At 39.0% G+C, this 17,684-nt stretch overlaps 1 protein-coding gene across 5 annotated transcripts in view; it reads left to right on the top strand.

Annotated features, from left to right (window-relative positions):
- grik1a (glutamate receptor, ionotropic, kainate 1a) overlaps nt 1–16,803 on the top strand; it is a 30,891-nt gene extending 14,088 nt beyond the window's left edge. For 2 of the 5 annotated variants that reach the window (XM_028595073.1, XM_028595071.1), the window contains 9 exons: nt 2,536–2,652; nt 3,124–3,327; nt 4,837–5,060; nt 5,744–5,862; nt 7,307–7,524; nt 8,952–9,177; nt 12,824–13,074; nt 13,851–14,017; nt 16,246–16,331. In XM_028595073.1, coding sequence (XP_028450874.1) covers nt 2,536–2,652; nt 3,124–3,327; nt 4,837–5,060; nt 5,744–5,862; nt 7,307–7,524; nt 8,952–9,177; nt 12,824–13,074; nt 13,851–13,976 — 1,485 coding nt within the window. In that variant the 3' untranslated portion in view covers nt 13,977–14,017; nt 16,246–16,331. Of the gene's footprint in view, nt 1–2,535; nt 2,653–3,123; nt 3,328–4,836; nt 5,061–5,743; nt 5,863–7,306; nt 7,525–8,189; nt 8,192–8,951; nt 9,178–12,823; nt 13,075–13,850; nt 14,018–16,245 lie in introns of those variants that run through there. The other 3 variants (XM_028595072.1, XM_028595070.1, XM_028595074.1) reach the window with 2 other exon arrangements.
- The last annotated feature ends 881 nt before the right edge of the window (nt 16,804–17,684 follow it).

The following is a 17,684-nucleotide window of genomic DNA, read 5'->3' as shown; positions in this document are numbered from 1 at the left end:
CACTTGCAAAACGTTATCAACAGTAAAAAAAAAAAAAAATCCAGCTTTATGTTTAAGTAGACATAACTGTACCTCCATAAGAAGTCCTGTAATTTCACTTGGTGTAATAAGGGAATTTATCCTACCGATCCTTTTACTTTTGCAGAGACATGTCATTCCACTACTTATAATGTGCTTCGCTATTAGACTGCCTTCATACTTTCATGGAAATCGTACACACACTAGCAGTACTCAATTGCAGCCAAGAGGGATCCAGTTGGCAGAGGAGACTTCCTGCAAGAGGAGCAGATTGAGACCAGTGCACAAGTTGAATGCTCACCCCAATGCGATTGTTAAAGATTGTGTATCAAATCAACCTTGTTTTTTATCAAATCATTCTTTCAATGCCAAATTAAATTAGCTTTGTCCTAAACTCTTCATTTAGTCTCACAAAATATACTGTTAACACTAAAGTGCAAATTAAATATTCTTTACTTTACTACCTCTACTTATTAGCTTGAAACCAAGTTTATAAGAGTAATAAATATATATATGTGTGTGTGTGTGTATGTATATATATATATATATATATATATATCCCCTCAAACTCATAGTTTACTGTCAGAAGTTCTTCCTCTCAGTCTGTCTCAGTTGTCAGACAAGTATGGAGGCAGCAGCTGTCAGGTGCAGAAGCAGTGATTTATACTGTAATTTTAATTCAATTCAGTACCTTTAGCCCTCAAAGCCTCCCCTCAGAGGAAATACCACAACATGGTAAGCACATCCCATAAAACGCTTGACTTTATGTACATGAAAAATGAATTATCAGTCCGTTGCAGTCGTCTTAGTTCTTGGGCACTGGAGTGTTAAATACACTCTGAAGAGGATGATGGGATTAAACAAAGTGAGAGTCTCCCAGGAAATAAAATATTTTCTTTTAAAGTTGTTGACTTTCTGGAAATAAGTTGTTGGTTTTTTCCCCCTCTCAGCTTTCTTGGCCTGGCTTAGTATGTCTCCTGCTCTGTGGTAACGGTTTTCCAGTCTGATTTGGTTCTGGATGGAGATGAGCTTTAGGATTCATAGATCACATTTTACTCCCAGCGTATGGGAGAGAATTTCTGTCTGTTTTTATTGCACACTTTGTTGTTGGGAGCTGCTCTGGTACGCGTGATACATTTGTGAGGCTACACAGTAAATCCTTGATTTTAGAGGTTTAAAAGATGACTGTATGCCGTGCAGTTGTCCTAGGGTATATTTTAGTGATTTCATTGGCTTGGTCAGATTACTTTATTACTTAAACTGACTAATTGTGTAGTTGATATTTCACAGAGGATAATGTTTTCCAAAATAACATGAGCTAGATTACATGAAACCTCACAATCTGAGACGAAAACACCTTCCACACTTCCCCAAAAATATTGTTCTCACTTGGCCCATTTATCTTTAAGATTAAGGACAATACAATTAAATTAAATCCAACCCCATTGTGTTCCTCATCTGTAGTGTCCAGAGATAAGAAGATTTATGGACTCCCGCGCAGAGTGGACCCTTGCGAAAGTGCCACGCTGTAGATATAGAGTGCTTTTAGCAAGGTTGTACGTGAGCACATTTTCTGTCTGTCTGACTGGGTGAACAGAATCAAATACAACGTAATGGGGAGTGAAAAGCATTTTATCTGTTCCAACAGGTAATCCCACATAACCCTTTCTGAAAAATAAATTGTGAAAAATAAGACTGTTCCCTTCTGTAGTGCTCAGTTTAATAAGATTTACTGATTCATTCACTACTACTCGTCCTCTTACGCAGTGAATGCCATTGTTTCTGACTAAAAATACCCAAAAGCATTACTTTTTGTTCACAGACTTAATTTTATTTACTTAATTTCTATTAACAATGAAGCTTGATCATTTAATGCACTTAACTTTATTGCATCAACGTCAGGACTCAGGAGCCCGCTTGACCTTTGATCAGCTCTTATCCAGTGAGGGGATTTAGAAGGGTCAAAACCCAGATGCCAGATGCCAGTTTCTAATCTGATAACTGTCTGGATTATACCGCCTGATACGCTGAACTGGACACAAGTTACTGTGACAGTATGGAGGGCAGACACCATGTCTTCCTCTTTCCCCCTCGTCTGATCCTGACATTCATCATTCATACCATCCTTGCTGGTGTGATATCCAAATCCTCACCATCATATTTAAGTAGGGCTGCAACTAGTCTATATCCACAACGCTGAAAATGAGCCAGGAGTGTCAGGTCTTTTAACCTCTACTTTCAAATTATTCTGTTCGACGATTCAGAAAAATTCTTAATATGCAATGTATCTGAACAGTTACTAGTTTCCTGTTAAGACTTAGAGACTAAATCAGGCTTTGTATTATTGGTGTCGGTATAAGAATAATCAATCCGCTTCTTTCCTTTAACACAGCAACGAGTGTCAGTAATCATTAATTATCCAAATACAGCCTAGGGAAGTCAATATCTATACACTTTTCTTCCTTAGTACCTTTTCTGATCAAAGAAAAAAAATGCCTTTTCCATTTGCTTTTTCAGATTGCTGTGTGGAACTCCTACAGGGGTATGAACCTGACCGAGAAGTCCAGCCGAGACAAGAATAACAATGTGACAGACTCTCTGGCTAACAGGACTCTTATTGTCACCACAATACTGGTGAGGAGGAAGGTTAAACAGAGGACAGCATAGGGAGAAGGAGAGGAGTGCATGGGATGTGTAGAGCGCAGATAGGGGGACAATAAAGGAAAATACAATGAGAAGGGAAAGGGAAGAGAGGGGTGTGAAGGAGAGGAAAATTTAACTGGATAGTTTGAATTTGTATTATTAGTAGTTATGCTCACAGGCCATACATGTACACAGAAAAAATGTATCCTAAAAGAAAATATATTTAAGTAGGTTCTTAGTCTTCAAAGTCATAGAATATTCAGGCCCATTTATTTAAACACAACTGGATTTGCTGTTTGGACATTTTGCCACTCATCTACGGATTGTCAGCTCTGAGACGTGATGAAGTGGTGAACCCCGACTTCAGTTCCCTTTTACTTAGGACTTAGCATAAAAATGATTGAATCTGAATTAGGAAATGCTTGAAAACAGTGAAATACAGTGTTTTCTTTTGCTGTACAGGAAAATCCATATGTGATGCAGAAAAAGTCCGACAAGGAGCTGATTGGAAATGATCGTTTTGAGGGTTACTGTCTGGACCTTTTGAAAGAGCTCTCCAACATTTTGGGTTTCACGTATGAAGTCAGACTGGTGGCTGATGGAAAATACGGAGCCCAGAATGACAAGGGAGAGTGGAACGGGATGGTGCGGGAGCTGATAGACCACGTGAGTTAACAGCAGTCAGACTACAGGAGTTTCTGTTTACAGGGATATTAGTTGGCCGGGAGGTATTTTGGAGCGACATTTGGGCATAACCCTGTTTTTTCTTCATGAAGGTGGCCACCATGATAACCTATTCTCAGTGGTAGAAAAAGTATTTAGATACATAAGTAGAAGTACCAGTACCACAATGGAAAAATCTTGCATTTAAAATCCTACTCAAGTAAAATTTCAGGGGTATTATCAGCAAAATGTACTTAAAGTATCAAAAGTAAAAAATACTTACTCTGCAGATAAATGTCCCATGTAACTGATTTATTTTTTTAAATATATGACATTAGTAGATTAATGAATGTTTGTTTATTTTATGTTTATGTTGTTTGTAATTTACTGTTTTAAATACTTATAGAATATACTTATAAAGCTAGTTTAGTCCAGTGGTTCCAAACCTGGGGGTCCGGCCCCTCTAAAGGGCCATCAAATAAATCTGAGAGGTTGTGAGATGATTATGGGGTAATTTCTGTCAAACAAATCTGTATTTCTTTTTTGGACAAATGTCTAACTAGCTTTTTTGTGAAATATTTGATAGATAAGTCTCTCTCTCTTTGGTGGAAATGCTAACATTACCTCTTGGCTCTTGGCTTGTAGAGGTCACAAGCCAAAAAGGTTGGGGACCACTGGTTTAACAATGTATTGTATTTTATAAGCTTATTTTATGTTTTTATAATGTAAAATCCTAATCCGAAAAGTATGCAGTAACTCTAGCTGTCAATAAATTGTAGTGGAGCAGAAGTATAAAGTAGCATAAAATGAAAATACCTAAGTAAAGTACAAGTACCTCAGACCTTGCGTAAATGTACTGAGTTACTTTTCCTCATGACTAATCTGCTCCAGACCAGGTGAAGTTTGGGTTACTGTATCAAAAATGAATTAAAGGTCCACCGCTTCATGAATCCGCTCTGCACCTAAGGGTCGTAATGTGTAGTGGAAAATTAAGTTCACAGATGGTAACAAAGCCTGTTCGAAAGGTGATGTGTTTACAGTCCAGAAAATCACATTGCTGTCTTCGATAATATCAATAGGAGGTACAGTATTGTATAATCAATGGACTTAGCCTCTGGCTATATAAACAGGTTGACCATGGTCATAAATTATGAATACATTTTACACTTACATATAAATAGCACTGAAATTTTTTCACATGACGTTTGACACTGATTGGTTTAATGAAGCCTGTTGCACTCATACTCTATCACCAAGAAAGGGAGAACAAAGGAAGTTAGAAATCTCCATTAAACCCTTATAGCTTTATAATATTTTTGTAGCATTATATTGTTTTGTATTATGAATTAATTCAATGTAAGAGATTTTTATTGGGAAGAATACAAAACTTTAATGAGGTTTAAAGTTTTGACATTTGTATGAATAGAAACAAATACCGGAAGAAGCCATATGTAACTTTGAGCAGAACTCGTTCTCCCTGTAGTATCTTACTTTGTCTTCTGGCTTTTCAAGGTTGCAGACCTTGCTGTGGCCCCCTTGACCATCACGTACGTTCGAGAGAAAGTCATCGACTTCTCCAAGCCCTTCATGACCTTAGGTATCAGCATCCTCTACCGAAAACCTAATGGCACCAATCCGGGCGTGTTCTCCTTTCTTAATCCCCTGTCTCCGGACATCTGGATGTACGTGCTGCTAGCCTGCACAGGAGTTAGCTGTGTGCTCTTTGTGATTGCCAGGTAAGAGGGTGGATAGATGCTTGGGATAATAAGATGATGTATGATGGGATAGAAAAATAGAAGTGTTGCTGAATGTATACTGTCGGATAGGCTAGATGGGGACTGCTTACTGAGCTGTCCAGAGCCAGGGTCAGCATTACCACAAGCTCTTTTGTTAATCATGTGAAAGTGCAACGGACAACAAAACTGCGAGATGGTGCCAGCACTGAGCATTGAGTCATGGCTCTTGTATCAAATTCACACGACAAGAATCACAAATAGTCTGGAATAATTAGCATGGCTGTTCTTCAGGAAATTTCTAATCTTCCATTGCTATTCTAAAATAACCAAACGTGATTTAGCTGCCGGTCAACTGCCAGATTGGCTTTCATTGTGCAAAGTAATTGCGAGCTCGCACATCAACTCCCTCTCAGGTAGTGTGTAAAACCCCCTTCCAGCGGGTTGCACCTAGCAATCCTAACTAAGATACATTTTTGTAAAAATCTAAATGCAAATCAATGTGGACCATGTAGATTGTGATGTAGATAAACTGGAAAGTGAGTGTGTTGTCAGTTTGCCCCTCCCCTTGCAGACTAGCTACATTACATAGAGGAGGTTTTTCTTGTTTAGATTTTCCATCTTTTCTTCTAATATTGTAATTTCATTTTATATCTTTTTCTCTCTGTTCTTTTATTGTCTTGCAGGTTTACTCCGTACGAGTGGTACAACCCACATCCATGTAACCCGTCCTCGACTCTAATACAGAACAATTTCACTTTACTCAACAGTTTCTGGTTTGGTGTCGGAGCTCTCATGCGGCAAGGTATTTTGGGTCAAAGTTAAAGCAATCATTATCAATATGTTTTATACTAACAATGGATTGTTTTGGTATTCAGGCCCACAACTTCACTATTTTTTATTTAGTTAATTGGTTCACTCTCACCGCTCTCACCAGTGTTGGTTTTGATCGCAGTAGGCAGCTGTTTTTAGCTAGAAATCTTTGACATAACCCACTGTACACTACCTTACCCAGCACCAAACTGCAGTGGAGCATTTAGCAGCTAACATAACAAGTATTTCCCTCAGGAGTTAAAGTAGAGACCATATCTGAGCTAAAGGAGATTAAATATTGGACTTAAATTTGTCAGATGGTCAGAAACACTAACAAAATTAATAATTATTAATTATTAATTATTAATTATTTAGGCTTACTAAAGGCAAAGAGTGCAACTGCAATACTGTAGAGCTGTCGAGAGAACTCCCTGTACAGCAGTAAAGACTGTACTGACACTGTAAACTCTGCTCTAAGCTGTTTAATTCAAAACATCAATATCTGCTTCGTATTTTCTGTGAATGTCCTTTCCACGTTGCCTGGATCCATTCCCATTAATTGCAACCATACCCTGTAATAACAATCATGTTGCACTTCATTGGGACTTGACCTCCCTCCAGGCAGGAGATTTGGGCAGGATAAGTCCGACATGCCTGATTGGATGGCCAACAAACCTACTGACAACACCAGTAAACAACATAATAGTGATGCAGATGAAAATTTATGATTATGCTGACCGCAAGCTACATTTGTCAAATGTATCAGTTCTTCAGAAATGCAACAGTACTGATAAATGAAGAGACTAGCAAGTGTTTGGTGGCCTTGAGCTTTCTGTTGGATGCTGTGTCTGAGAGAAGCCTAACTACTACCTTAGATACATGGCTGTCAAACCAACCCTCCAGCATCTGTCTTTTACCCTAAAAGTGTAGTTACAAGTGAAAAAGGTTTTGAAAAAAAGGCACAAATGTTTTCAAACCTGGGAATTTGTTTTCATTGCTTCTTCTCTCTGCACAGAGAGGAAAAGATTCTTCTCATTCTGCTTTTTCAATTTTATGTTTCATTATGTTTTGGGCATATGTTCCCTCATTTGCATTGTATTCAGCCTTCTTTTGTCCCTCACATTTGTTTTTATTGAAGTTTTATAAGGTCTGCTTTTTCACATTGATCTTATTTTTTGAGTAGACCAATTTATTATTTAGGGCTGAGGTGAAAACCAATTGGAGCTCTGATGTGAATCCAGTTGTTAGGAAAACCCCATTTGGACCAGGGTACTTGGCTTTGCTTTAGAAGAATATAGATGATTTTTTTGCTTTTGTTTATAGAGCATCTACACATACAGTAGTACACACACAAACTGCACTTCTTACCATTGTTGTTGTCACATACTGATTTAAGCTATGTTTTAACCTTTTGTCCCCAATTGCTGTGCTTCCAGGCTCGGAGTTGATGCCTAAGGCTCTGTCCACTCGTATAGTTGGGGGTATTTGGTGGTTCTTTACCTTAATCATCATCTCCTCCTACACGGCTAACTTGGCTGCTTTCCTCACTGTGGAACGAATGGACGCGCCAATCGACTCAGCAGACGACCTGGCGAAGCAGACCAGGATTGAATATGGGGCAGTAAGGGATGGATCCACCATGACCTTCTTCAAGGTACAACTGGTGTAGGCTCTTAATTATGTTGTAACCTTATCAAAGTCACAGCAGAAAAAGTAATAGTTGAAATTACTATGCAGAAGTGGCTGTTTACTTTTTTTTTTTTAAGTTGTAGATACTGTCAAATTATATTATACAAATTGGGGAATTTAATAAGTATTGCAGCAGGTCTAAATAAAGCCCTCATCCATATATATATATATATATATATATATATATATATATATATATATATATATATATATATATATATATATATATATATATATATAATTTCAAATTTCAAAATAATTTCCACAAATTAAATGCATACAATCCTTATTTTAAATATCCCCTTCTTAAATAAAATGTTTGTCTTTTAGTAAAACCAAGAACATGCATGTTTCTCATTTCAAATTAATTCAAGACATCTGACAGCTGTAATCCTAAATTTTGTGATTAAGTTATGCTGTGTTTTTGTATTTAAATATACAACACCAATAGCTCAGGTTACTTAGTACCACACTAGAACTAATATTAATATCAACCTCTGGACATCATAGTCTCAAAAGTGTGTGCTCATCTCTGATAAATTTGTAGTTTACTCCTGTCTGGTCATGTGAGTAAATTCACAAAATAGTTGAAAAAAACGTTGTATTCTGTGATCTTTGCCCTACCTTTAGACGTGAGTATGAATCTGTGAAACAGAACCTTCACTTCCATAAAATCAGAGTCATCAGGGGTTTTCTCAGCTGCTCCCTCCATCATCCTGTATATTTGCCAAACATCACATGAAAAAGAAAAAATTTGAAAGACTGAAGCAGACAAAAAGACATTTACTTTAATGAAAGGCAACGTAGATGCATCAAGAGGTGAGTTTATGATGAGAAGTGGAGAAGATGCATATAAGGACTACTTGTGTTTGCATTTTGGGGTGTCTGTGTTGAAGTTAAACATATGTTAACTTGTTAGTTTGTATTATATAATATATCGCTGTACCAATGTCCCCAAGCAGGACTGTCACATCCTTCCCCCATCACCACCCACTCCCCTTGGATCCTGGTGGCTCAGCAGGCGTGATCCATGCAGTGCTTTATCCTCCCAGATTGCAGCTAGTGATTACGGCTCCCTGGATAGGAAGAAGCAGGCTGTGTTGATGGCTCGAACAAATTGAATCAGCTTTAGGAGATTTAGAACACAGCTGGCCCATTTTCTCTGACACACACACGTATACACAGTATGCACTCTCAAAGATAGATCCTGCTCTTAAACGTATGTGTTATAATATTTAATATAATATATACATTTATATAATATAAATATAGTAAAGTGTGTGTGTGTGTGTGTGTGTGTGTGTGTGTGTGTGTGTGTGTGCGCGCACACAGTACAGAGTATAAATGCACAACACTTCTTACCAAATTTTGCCTGTTTGGCTCCTTTGGCAGAAATCAAAGATCTCCACCTATGAGAAGATGTGGGCGTTTATGAGCAGCAGGAAGAACACTGCATTGGTTAAGAACAACAGGGAAGGCATCACTCGGGTTCTGACAACGGACTACGCCATGCTGATGGAGTCCACCAGCATTGAGTATATCAGCCAGAGAAACTGCAACCTCACACAGATCGGAGGTCTCATCGACTCCAAGGGCTACGGAGTAGGAACACCAATCGGTAAGAAGAATGACAATGTAAGAGATTGGAAACGTGGAGAAAAGTGTGTCTATACCATCATCACCACCATCTTTGTCAGTGGAGAATGAAAAGCCCCAAAGAACTGTTGATCGAGAAAGCACTATCAAATTTGAATGTCTTGTTACTGTAATGGAGCAATGATTTTCAAGAAACTTCACATTATATTGAAAATGAGACCAAATGTCTTGACTTCAATTTATTTAGAATTTTAGAGTACAGAGCTGCTATCCTGTATCCTCAACATGCAAATGCAAGTCCGTCCAAAATATCTGCCAGCTGTTCACTGCAAATGTTTGCAAGGTTTCAGGCCAGTTTGCTGGATTGAGAACTTTAACTGGAAGCAAGTCAACCTGCTGGACCGTGCCTGCAGTCAGATGTTTACTTAAGCTGGCCTTAACATCTTGTGTCTCTCTTGTGTTTTCTCTTTTCCTCTCGAGATGTAAAAAAAAAAAAGTAGAGCCAGTTACAATATATTTTTAAACTTGGTTGGTTTAGCTGAGCATAACCTAAAATCTTCACCAATAACATTCTCCACATATGCATAAATTGGCAAGTACAAGCCATACATTTAAATTTATGGTATGGGCACGACAATGGAGTTAAAGGGGTGATAGAATGATTATATAGGGTATTTCACACTGTTCCTTAAGGTCTCCTAATAGGGTATGCAACATTGGTTGGGCTGAAAATGGCCAGGTGCAATTCTATGGGCCCTTATGTATCCCTGCGTTTTGGCCCTATTTGGAACGAGAGCTTTTCTTCCAAATATGGTATGCTCATGAATATTTAGATGAGCTGCGCGCTGATTGATTGATTGAGCGAACCACATGCACATACATCTGAGACGAGACAGAAGATCTCATATTTCAGACACTGAAATGTTTCGTTTTATGCGTGAAATCAACTGTATAAAGCTCAAATATGGACTGTTTTACGAAAATTGATGGCTAATTGCAAATTTGGTAAGGCGTGTTGGACTTCAGGAGGTCCACACAGTCTGACGAGACAGCGGCAGCCCGCTGTGCTCTATACCCAGGGCAAAGTCACCGTTTCTGGGTTACTGGACTAATGGGGCTCGGGGCTCAGCGAACTATAGTATATTTACAGTTTGAATTTCGTTACACCACTTATATTATAAGGTCTTACAAAGCTAACGCTTGTGTGAATTTGAGGGGTTTCGTTAGCTGCTAGTGTCCCTTCAATCCTATGGGTAAAGATCCCGGCCAGCTGCAGGCCCTGGAGCTTCATCAGGGCTTCGGCATTTGGTAGTCCTGTAACCCAGAAATTGTGACTTTGCGCGGGTGTGGAGAGCCGCGGGCTGCTGGCCATGACGGAGATCCATCTAGCTCACAGTGGGTCGGGGTCTGTGAAGGAGGACACACCGGGCGGTGAGGCAGCACCGGCCGCTGTCACATTAGCCTGCTGAGCTTGTGCTGAACTCCAACACACAGTCGGACAAAATTAGCAATTAGCCATCAATTTTCGTAAAACGGCATAAAAAAAGTCTCAGAAGTGAATTTAGTGACGAAATAGCAGACAAACAATGTATACAATTTCTGAGATCTGCACGACCTATTCAGAAGACTACCTGATCTCAGATCAGTGGTGTAGCCTATGTAAATGTTGGGGCGTGACAAAGGTAGAGACTAGAGCCAAATAAGGAGGAGCCACCGATTTGACGTCAACTCGGTGGTTCGTTGAGATTTTCCCGTTTTCAGAGGCAGTTTCAAATTGTGAGATTTGCAGAGGAAAGAGGTGTCAATTGGATTTTACGTATGTCCTATTTACCCACCAAACTGTCGTTATTCAACTATGACAAGGTAAAATCGGTTTTGCGTTCTATCACCCCTTTAAGGCAGGTGGGGCAACCCCCATTTATTTCATTTCTATGATTACCGTGAGATGTTCGCTGGCTGTCAGTATCTCTGACAACTAAATACTCTATATTATTACATAGCAATTATTACCTCTTTTATCAACTCTATTCTTTAGTAAGATAAAACAATATTTATTCTAAAGGAAATAATCCTACAAAGGATTACTCATATGAATTTACAACAGAGAAAGGTGCAGTGTAAAAGTAAGAAGTGCAATCATGAAAAAAATTATATACAAGAAAAATGTAACATTAAACAAAAGCCAAAAGTCAAATGTTGCAAGGCTCTCCTCCCAGCAGCAGGGGGAGGAGTTGTACAGTTTGATGGCCAGAGAAACAAAGGACTTTCTGTAGGATTCAAGCAGATGTAAGGATTGTTAATTATCCTCTGTAGTTTGACGCACCTCCGTCAGTGACCCAAGTTCCACTCACACCAACAAGCCGACCTTCCTGATGAGCATGTTGATTCTAGGGTTTTCAGCTGCTCTCACTCTGACCCAATCTGTGTAGGATATAAGGATGACCACCACTGAGTAAATGAGTATCTGCAGCATAGGACTGTAGATGGCAAATGACCAGATCCTTTTCAGAAAGTTCAGTTGGCACTCTTGTAGAGGGCAGTTCATCCAGTCAAGTTTGATTTTGAGCTGCAGGTGGTTCACCCCTCATCATTTGTCTGTATACAGCCCTGCTGGTGCAAGCTACAAGAACTAGCAAGCTTGATTTGAAGGCAGAGATGTGAGATAGGTGACAGCCTGTCATGCACCTGGTACATATTGTGGCTGACTGTAGTCCAGAGCAGGGCAGGTGATATAGCATTAAATCCAAATAAAAAAATATGATTTGAAGCAGAAAAATTATGCCATTCTCCACCACAGTCTAGCTGCTAAGCAAAGTGCAGGATGTCCAGTGATGACTTTTCCCCTTCAATTAACATATGGCTTTTTTAGTTGTTTGGTGTGTTTGGCAGGATGGTTTCCACAGCCCAGGACCCTCCTGTTATCCTCAAATGTACTAACATCTTTTATCCTTGGGGGCAATTTGACCCCAGCAATTTAAACCTCCAGTAAATGATTGTAATTAAAATGATTTCCCAACTTTGTGTGTCAGGTATTTTCTTCGTTGACTACTGAAATACCCCTATAAGTTAGAACATAACCCCCTACCTTATACATCCAGACAGAATACCTGGATGATGCCCCTCAGATCAGATGCAGCCGTGCCTGGGCTGAGCTGCACTGATCTGACTGAGTCTATTCAGCTCATTTCTTATCTGATAAGCAGGCTTTAATGTCCCAGATGTTTCAGGCCCTGGAGTGTCATTGGAGGATAGTAGAGGGAAATGATCTAGCCTCTGTCTCAAAACTATTAAGTGGTGGTTTATTTCCTTTAACTCCTTGGCCCTATCCATTTCTCCTGCACTCACCTATTGTCTGCTCTGCTTGCAGCCGGTGAAGTGGATTTTGAATAACAATAAACATTACAAATGCAAATTGGACTTTTATATCATCAAGATACATGTAGATTCATGTTTCCTGTCACATACAGTTAATTCTGTTCTCGTAACATATTTCCTTGAAATATGTTTCACAGAAAACAGAATAATTTCAATAAAACACTGTCAACAGATGGTCGCCTCGGCAGGGCTGCCAAGGTTTGTTTTAATAATGGGGCATTTAAAGGTAGGCTATTTATAAATGCTTTGTCAGTATATAATGTTTTTCTATTTGCCTTCTCCCTCCCTCCCAGGGTCTCCATACAGGGATAAAGTGACCATTGCCATCCTTCAGCTGCAGGAGGAAGGGAAGCTGCACATGATGAAGGAGAAGTGGTGGAGAGGCAATGGCTGCCCAGAGGAGGACAACAAGGAGGCCAATGCTTTGGGCGTGGAAAACATTGGCGGCATCTTTATCGTCCTCGCTGCTGGTCTGGTTCTCTCTGTGTTTGTGGCTATTGGAGAGTTCATCTATAAGGCACGCAGGAACGCCGACATAGAGGAGGTGAGTGGGTGAGGAACTGCTGTTCATCGGCCAAGTGATGACAAATTAACCGGATTAAAGGTTACCAGATCTGCTGAGGAAACTTGCATTCTTAATGAGAAGTATTGTTTAAGAAAGGATGCAGTTTTATTGCAGGTTGTTTAAAATCACAAGTATTGTAAGAAAATTATACTTATGCTAATTTATTCTCACACACATTTTCAGAGACTGATGAAAATGCTTTGTTCAGTTTTTCTTTATCACTTACTAATTATTATGTTCTAACTGTGGAAGTGCTTGTTAGATGTTTGCTTGATCAAAATTAATTTACTCAAAATCATATTCGCACTTCCTGCTGTTAACAAGAAAGGGACTAGATGGATTTATGATTTATCAGTGTCTGACAGTCCTAGTAAACAGTGGGTTGGACTTAGTGAACTTACTCGCAATGTTTAGTTACATCTTCTCTGTCTGCTAATCAAGCACAAATGCAAAATGAAATGACTAACTATTATTAGTTTTTTTTAGCGGAAGCAGGAGTTCTATCTGCTTTCCAGAACAAGAACATCCCTTTCCACACTATCATTATCGTTATCAAAGGCGTTACTATGAAAGAAAAACAATAACATTCACATGATTAGTTTCTTTACTTTGCCTTGCTTTTGTGTCTTATTTGCTATGTTCTTATTTTCTTTGTCACATTTTAACTTGTTCTTTAGATGTCTGTTTTGATCTCTTTTGTGTTTTTCTTTTGTTTTCTCCTCCATTCTTTTTTTTTCTATGCATGCTTGCATCAGGCCTTCTGTTTCTTTTATGGGGTGCAGTCCCGTCAATTCCAGCGGCGTGGCTCCACCTCCTCTTCTGGCACCTCCTTATCTACTGATCTGGAGAGCGGCAGGCTACTGGGGGATGACACAGAGTAGCCATGGCAGCACATTTACAACACATACACACTAGACGATAGGTTTGTAACTAGGTGTCCTTCTCTCTGCCCCCTGCTGAAAATACCCCAGTATATCTGCACCTGTGTCAGCCAATCCCAATTATGTTAGTATTTTACCTCCAGTACCTTGCCCCTCGTGTCACACTACTATGTCCTTTTTACTAATGGTTTGAACTGGTTTCAACTAAAATGTTAAATGTCTCAAATGTATTCCTTTTGTCCGAAGGCCAATGTTAAATTATGACAAAGTGTATTAAGATTACTGTGTGGTTTTATATTGTTCAAGTGTGTATATTTAAGCAGTCATATACTTTACTTTCTTAGGAACTAAGAAGAATGTTTTGTGAAGAGAGCATTTCTGCTTCATAAGTGATCACCCCCTGAGGGCTGAGGGGGGCATGCTCCTGACATGCTCCTTACATGCTATATAACAAAAGCATGCAAAGCCTCCTATTTGCATGCTTTTGTTATATAGCATGCAAGGAGCACTTAACTAATAAAAGCCTAAAAATACAGAATAGGACAAACACTTTTTTTAGGCGCAAGTTATTATATAAAATGTGTGAGTCACCTGTTTATGTCCTTTTGAGCACACATGTATTCACATTCAGGAAAATGTAAATTTAAGTTCATATAAACAGTGCAGAGCTCTGCAGTTCTGCCCTGCTGTTTTCTATGCTTGCACTTGGTAAGTAGCCTTCCTACAAGTTTTGCTTGATTCAGTGTCTCTGTATACACAAATGCCTACTGAGGCAGACACTATATGCCTTCTGGGAAATCAAAAGATAGGAAAAGTTATTTGAATATTTTTCTCCTCATTAAGCTCATTGGTACAGGTTTGGTTGGCTGAAATTTGGATAACGCTGATGGAACAATCTGTCGAGTTAAGATATCCCCTGGCACATATCCAAAGCCAAAAGTACATTTGTAATTTCATAAATAATATCTGCTGACTGCAGGACATTTAAACTGAAGTAATGATGGATGGGATCACAGAGGGATTGTGACTTTCAAGGTCTTCCCTGCTCCCCTGGACTCACCTTTTCATCTAGTCGCAAGATTCGTCTTTCTCCAAAATATAGTAAAATACAACACAAGAAAATATTCAGTGAGTTTTAGAAAATATAAACCACTATGAATAATTATTGATACTAGGTTATTAAAGGGTGTAAAATCAGTATACATTAGAGAATTGTGTGAACTACTAGATAAAAGGTACCAGAATCAACAAGATCTATGGTCGGAGTTGTTTCCAAAGGTGACTATCAAATGCTTTCAGTGGAAACATTAAATGTGGGATTTAACAAGTAAATTAATTTAAAGTTCTTACTTGATTCAGTTCCTATTAAGTAAGTATGGTTTATGTTTTACAGTGTTCTACCAAGACCCAAACATGCATGAATTTCAACTTGCAGTTTTTGCTCCTCTTTCTCTGAGGTTGGTACCAGGTTTTTCCCACTGTTGCAGAGTGTTACAGGTAGCCGTGGGTAACCCAGCAGTAAGCCACATTCATTTGAGAAAGCAAAGCCTGAGGATGAAAGAGGAAGACCTTCTATGGTCGTTGGATGCAAAGACCAATAGATAAAAACGGGATGTCTTTGTGCTGCAAATGATAATTTGAAAAATAAATTTAGCAAACACCCCCTCTGGAGGGGAGCAAAATAAAAGGCAAATAAACATGATCGAAAATTAATGAGTTCAGTGCAATGTATTATTCTGCAGAATCAAATAAGCCTTAGGCTTCTCATTTTAGATGGCTCTCTCTTTGATAATTTCAAATTATTACCATATTATGAATTCATAGCTCCTTGCATTAGGATGTTGCACAGCAGACATTGTCCTTCATCTCTTGTCTGTGTAACTGGATTTCAGAATGAGACAACAGAGTTTACAAGTCTTTAACAGATTTACATTTCATGTGTGTTTTGTCATTTGTGTTTGCCTGGTCAGACTTTAGTGCTAACTTTCAGTAATTGGCTCCTGGCTCACATTCAGCTGCAGGCAAGCTCCTGCAAAGTTGAATCAAATGTCATTGCCTTAGGATTAAACTTATAGCTTTCAATTAATGCTTTATCCAATAATTCCTTAGTTGATCCAATTATGCAGCAGCAGTAATTTTGTTTTATGTTGGCACATTCACACTGTCATTAAACTCATGGCAAAAGTTGATAAAGGTCATAATGGCTATATTGGAAATCAGCTTTATTTGTGTCTTAACCCAGGCCTTTAATTGTCATTTTCATTGGCAGTGCGTGTCTTTTAGCGCCCTGATGGAGGAGTTGGGTATCTCCCTGCAGTGTTACAAAGGCATCCGGATGAGGTTGGGACCCCACAGTGGAGCAAGGACAGCTTGCATCCTCTGTCAACCCAAACGCACTGCAAAGAGGGAAGGAGCAAGACGGGACTCCAGCACGTGAGCCTTGGATCAAAAAACTGACGGAACTTGGATCAGAGACTGCTACTTGATCGCTCTCAAATCATTAGATTTGTTTGTGGGCCACAGAATTACTGTATATGAAGTTGTTCCCTCATCACCCCTGTCTTTATGTGACTGAATTATACATAAAGCATTCTACTGTATATGTAGTTTACAAAGTCTTGGCCTTGTATCAACATTGATAACGTTAAAACAGGTGATGACAAGAATGAGCGCTCTCTCATAGCATAAGCCATTGCTGTTTCCTCATGTCTGTAGTTCACTGTTCTGAGCAGTTTGCACAGTTGAATCTACACACTTTATAGATACCCATTGTGTAAATGTATGGCAACTTCAGTGATTTTCAAAGTAAAAAGATTTTTGCATTTTCTAAGCTTTTGACCGATTCATGTTTGGCAGCAGTGTGTGCGCATGTTTCTTTGTGTGCCTACTGGCAGGCAGCACAAGTAGCTTCAGAGCGGATTGCTGAGCCAACCCTGGCTAGTAAAAAGAGAGGACCTCTAAGTAAGTCAAGAACACACCTGCTGTTATATTATACCCTTCAAGCTCAAAATCACAAACAGCACCCCCCCCCCCCCCCTCCCTATAAAAAAAACTGAATTATGAAGGGCATTTTCCCACTATTTTATTTATAGACCAAACAATATATCAGCGGATTAATTACAGTATCAGCCTCAATTTTATTTGTATGTGATATCCAATCAGGACCATGGAAGGCAAATTAAACCTTTTTCTTTTTAATTTCAACCTAGTACATTATTGTGATGTTAACCAGACTAAACTAAATACTGAACTCAGCAGGTGTTGTGTTCAGTTGGAATGAAAGCATGCTTTGATAAAGCATGTGATTAATCCAAACCTAGGAAAGTATGGCGGACCTTATGAACACACACACACGTACACACACACACACACAGCCTCACAAACTCACAAATGCTTGTGATCATGATATATCAATGCTGCATGTGCATCAGAGAAAGGATATGATATGGGGAGAAGGAAAGGAGAAATGAGAAGTTTTTATTTTATTTTTATGTTATGCATGAAATTCTCAGTAGGTCAAAGACAATTCCCTTGTCCTTCTGGGAATAACGGTCTTGTTTTTCAATTCAAGGATTTTTTTCTGTTTTCAGTTGTCAAATTTGAAAGCCAGAGGGAAGATCTTGTCTCCCAGTAATGACCGTGGATATGGTAGATGTGTGCAGTTAAAAAAGTAAAAAGCTTCTCTTTAAGTACTTCACAGTCTATTTA

The sequence above is a fragment of the Perca flavescens genome, chromosome 13 (genome assembly GCF_004354835.1).
Source record: "Perca flavescens isolate YP-PL-M2 chromosome 13, PFLA_1.0, whole genome shotgun sequence".
NCBI classification, from domain to species: Eukaryota; Metazoa; Chordata; class Actinopteri; order Perciformes; family Percidae; genus Perca; species Perca flavescens.
The sequence above is the reverse complement of the archived record's forward strand: the minus strand, read 5'-3'. Positions and strand labels throughout refer to the sequence as shown.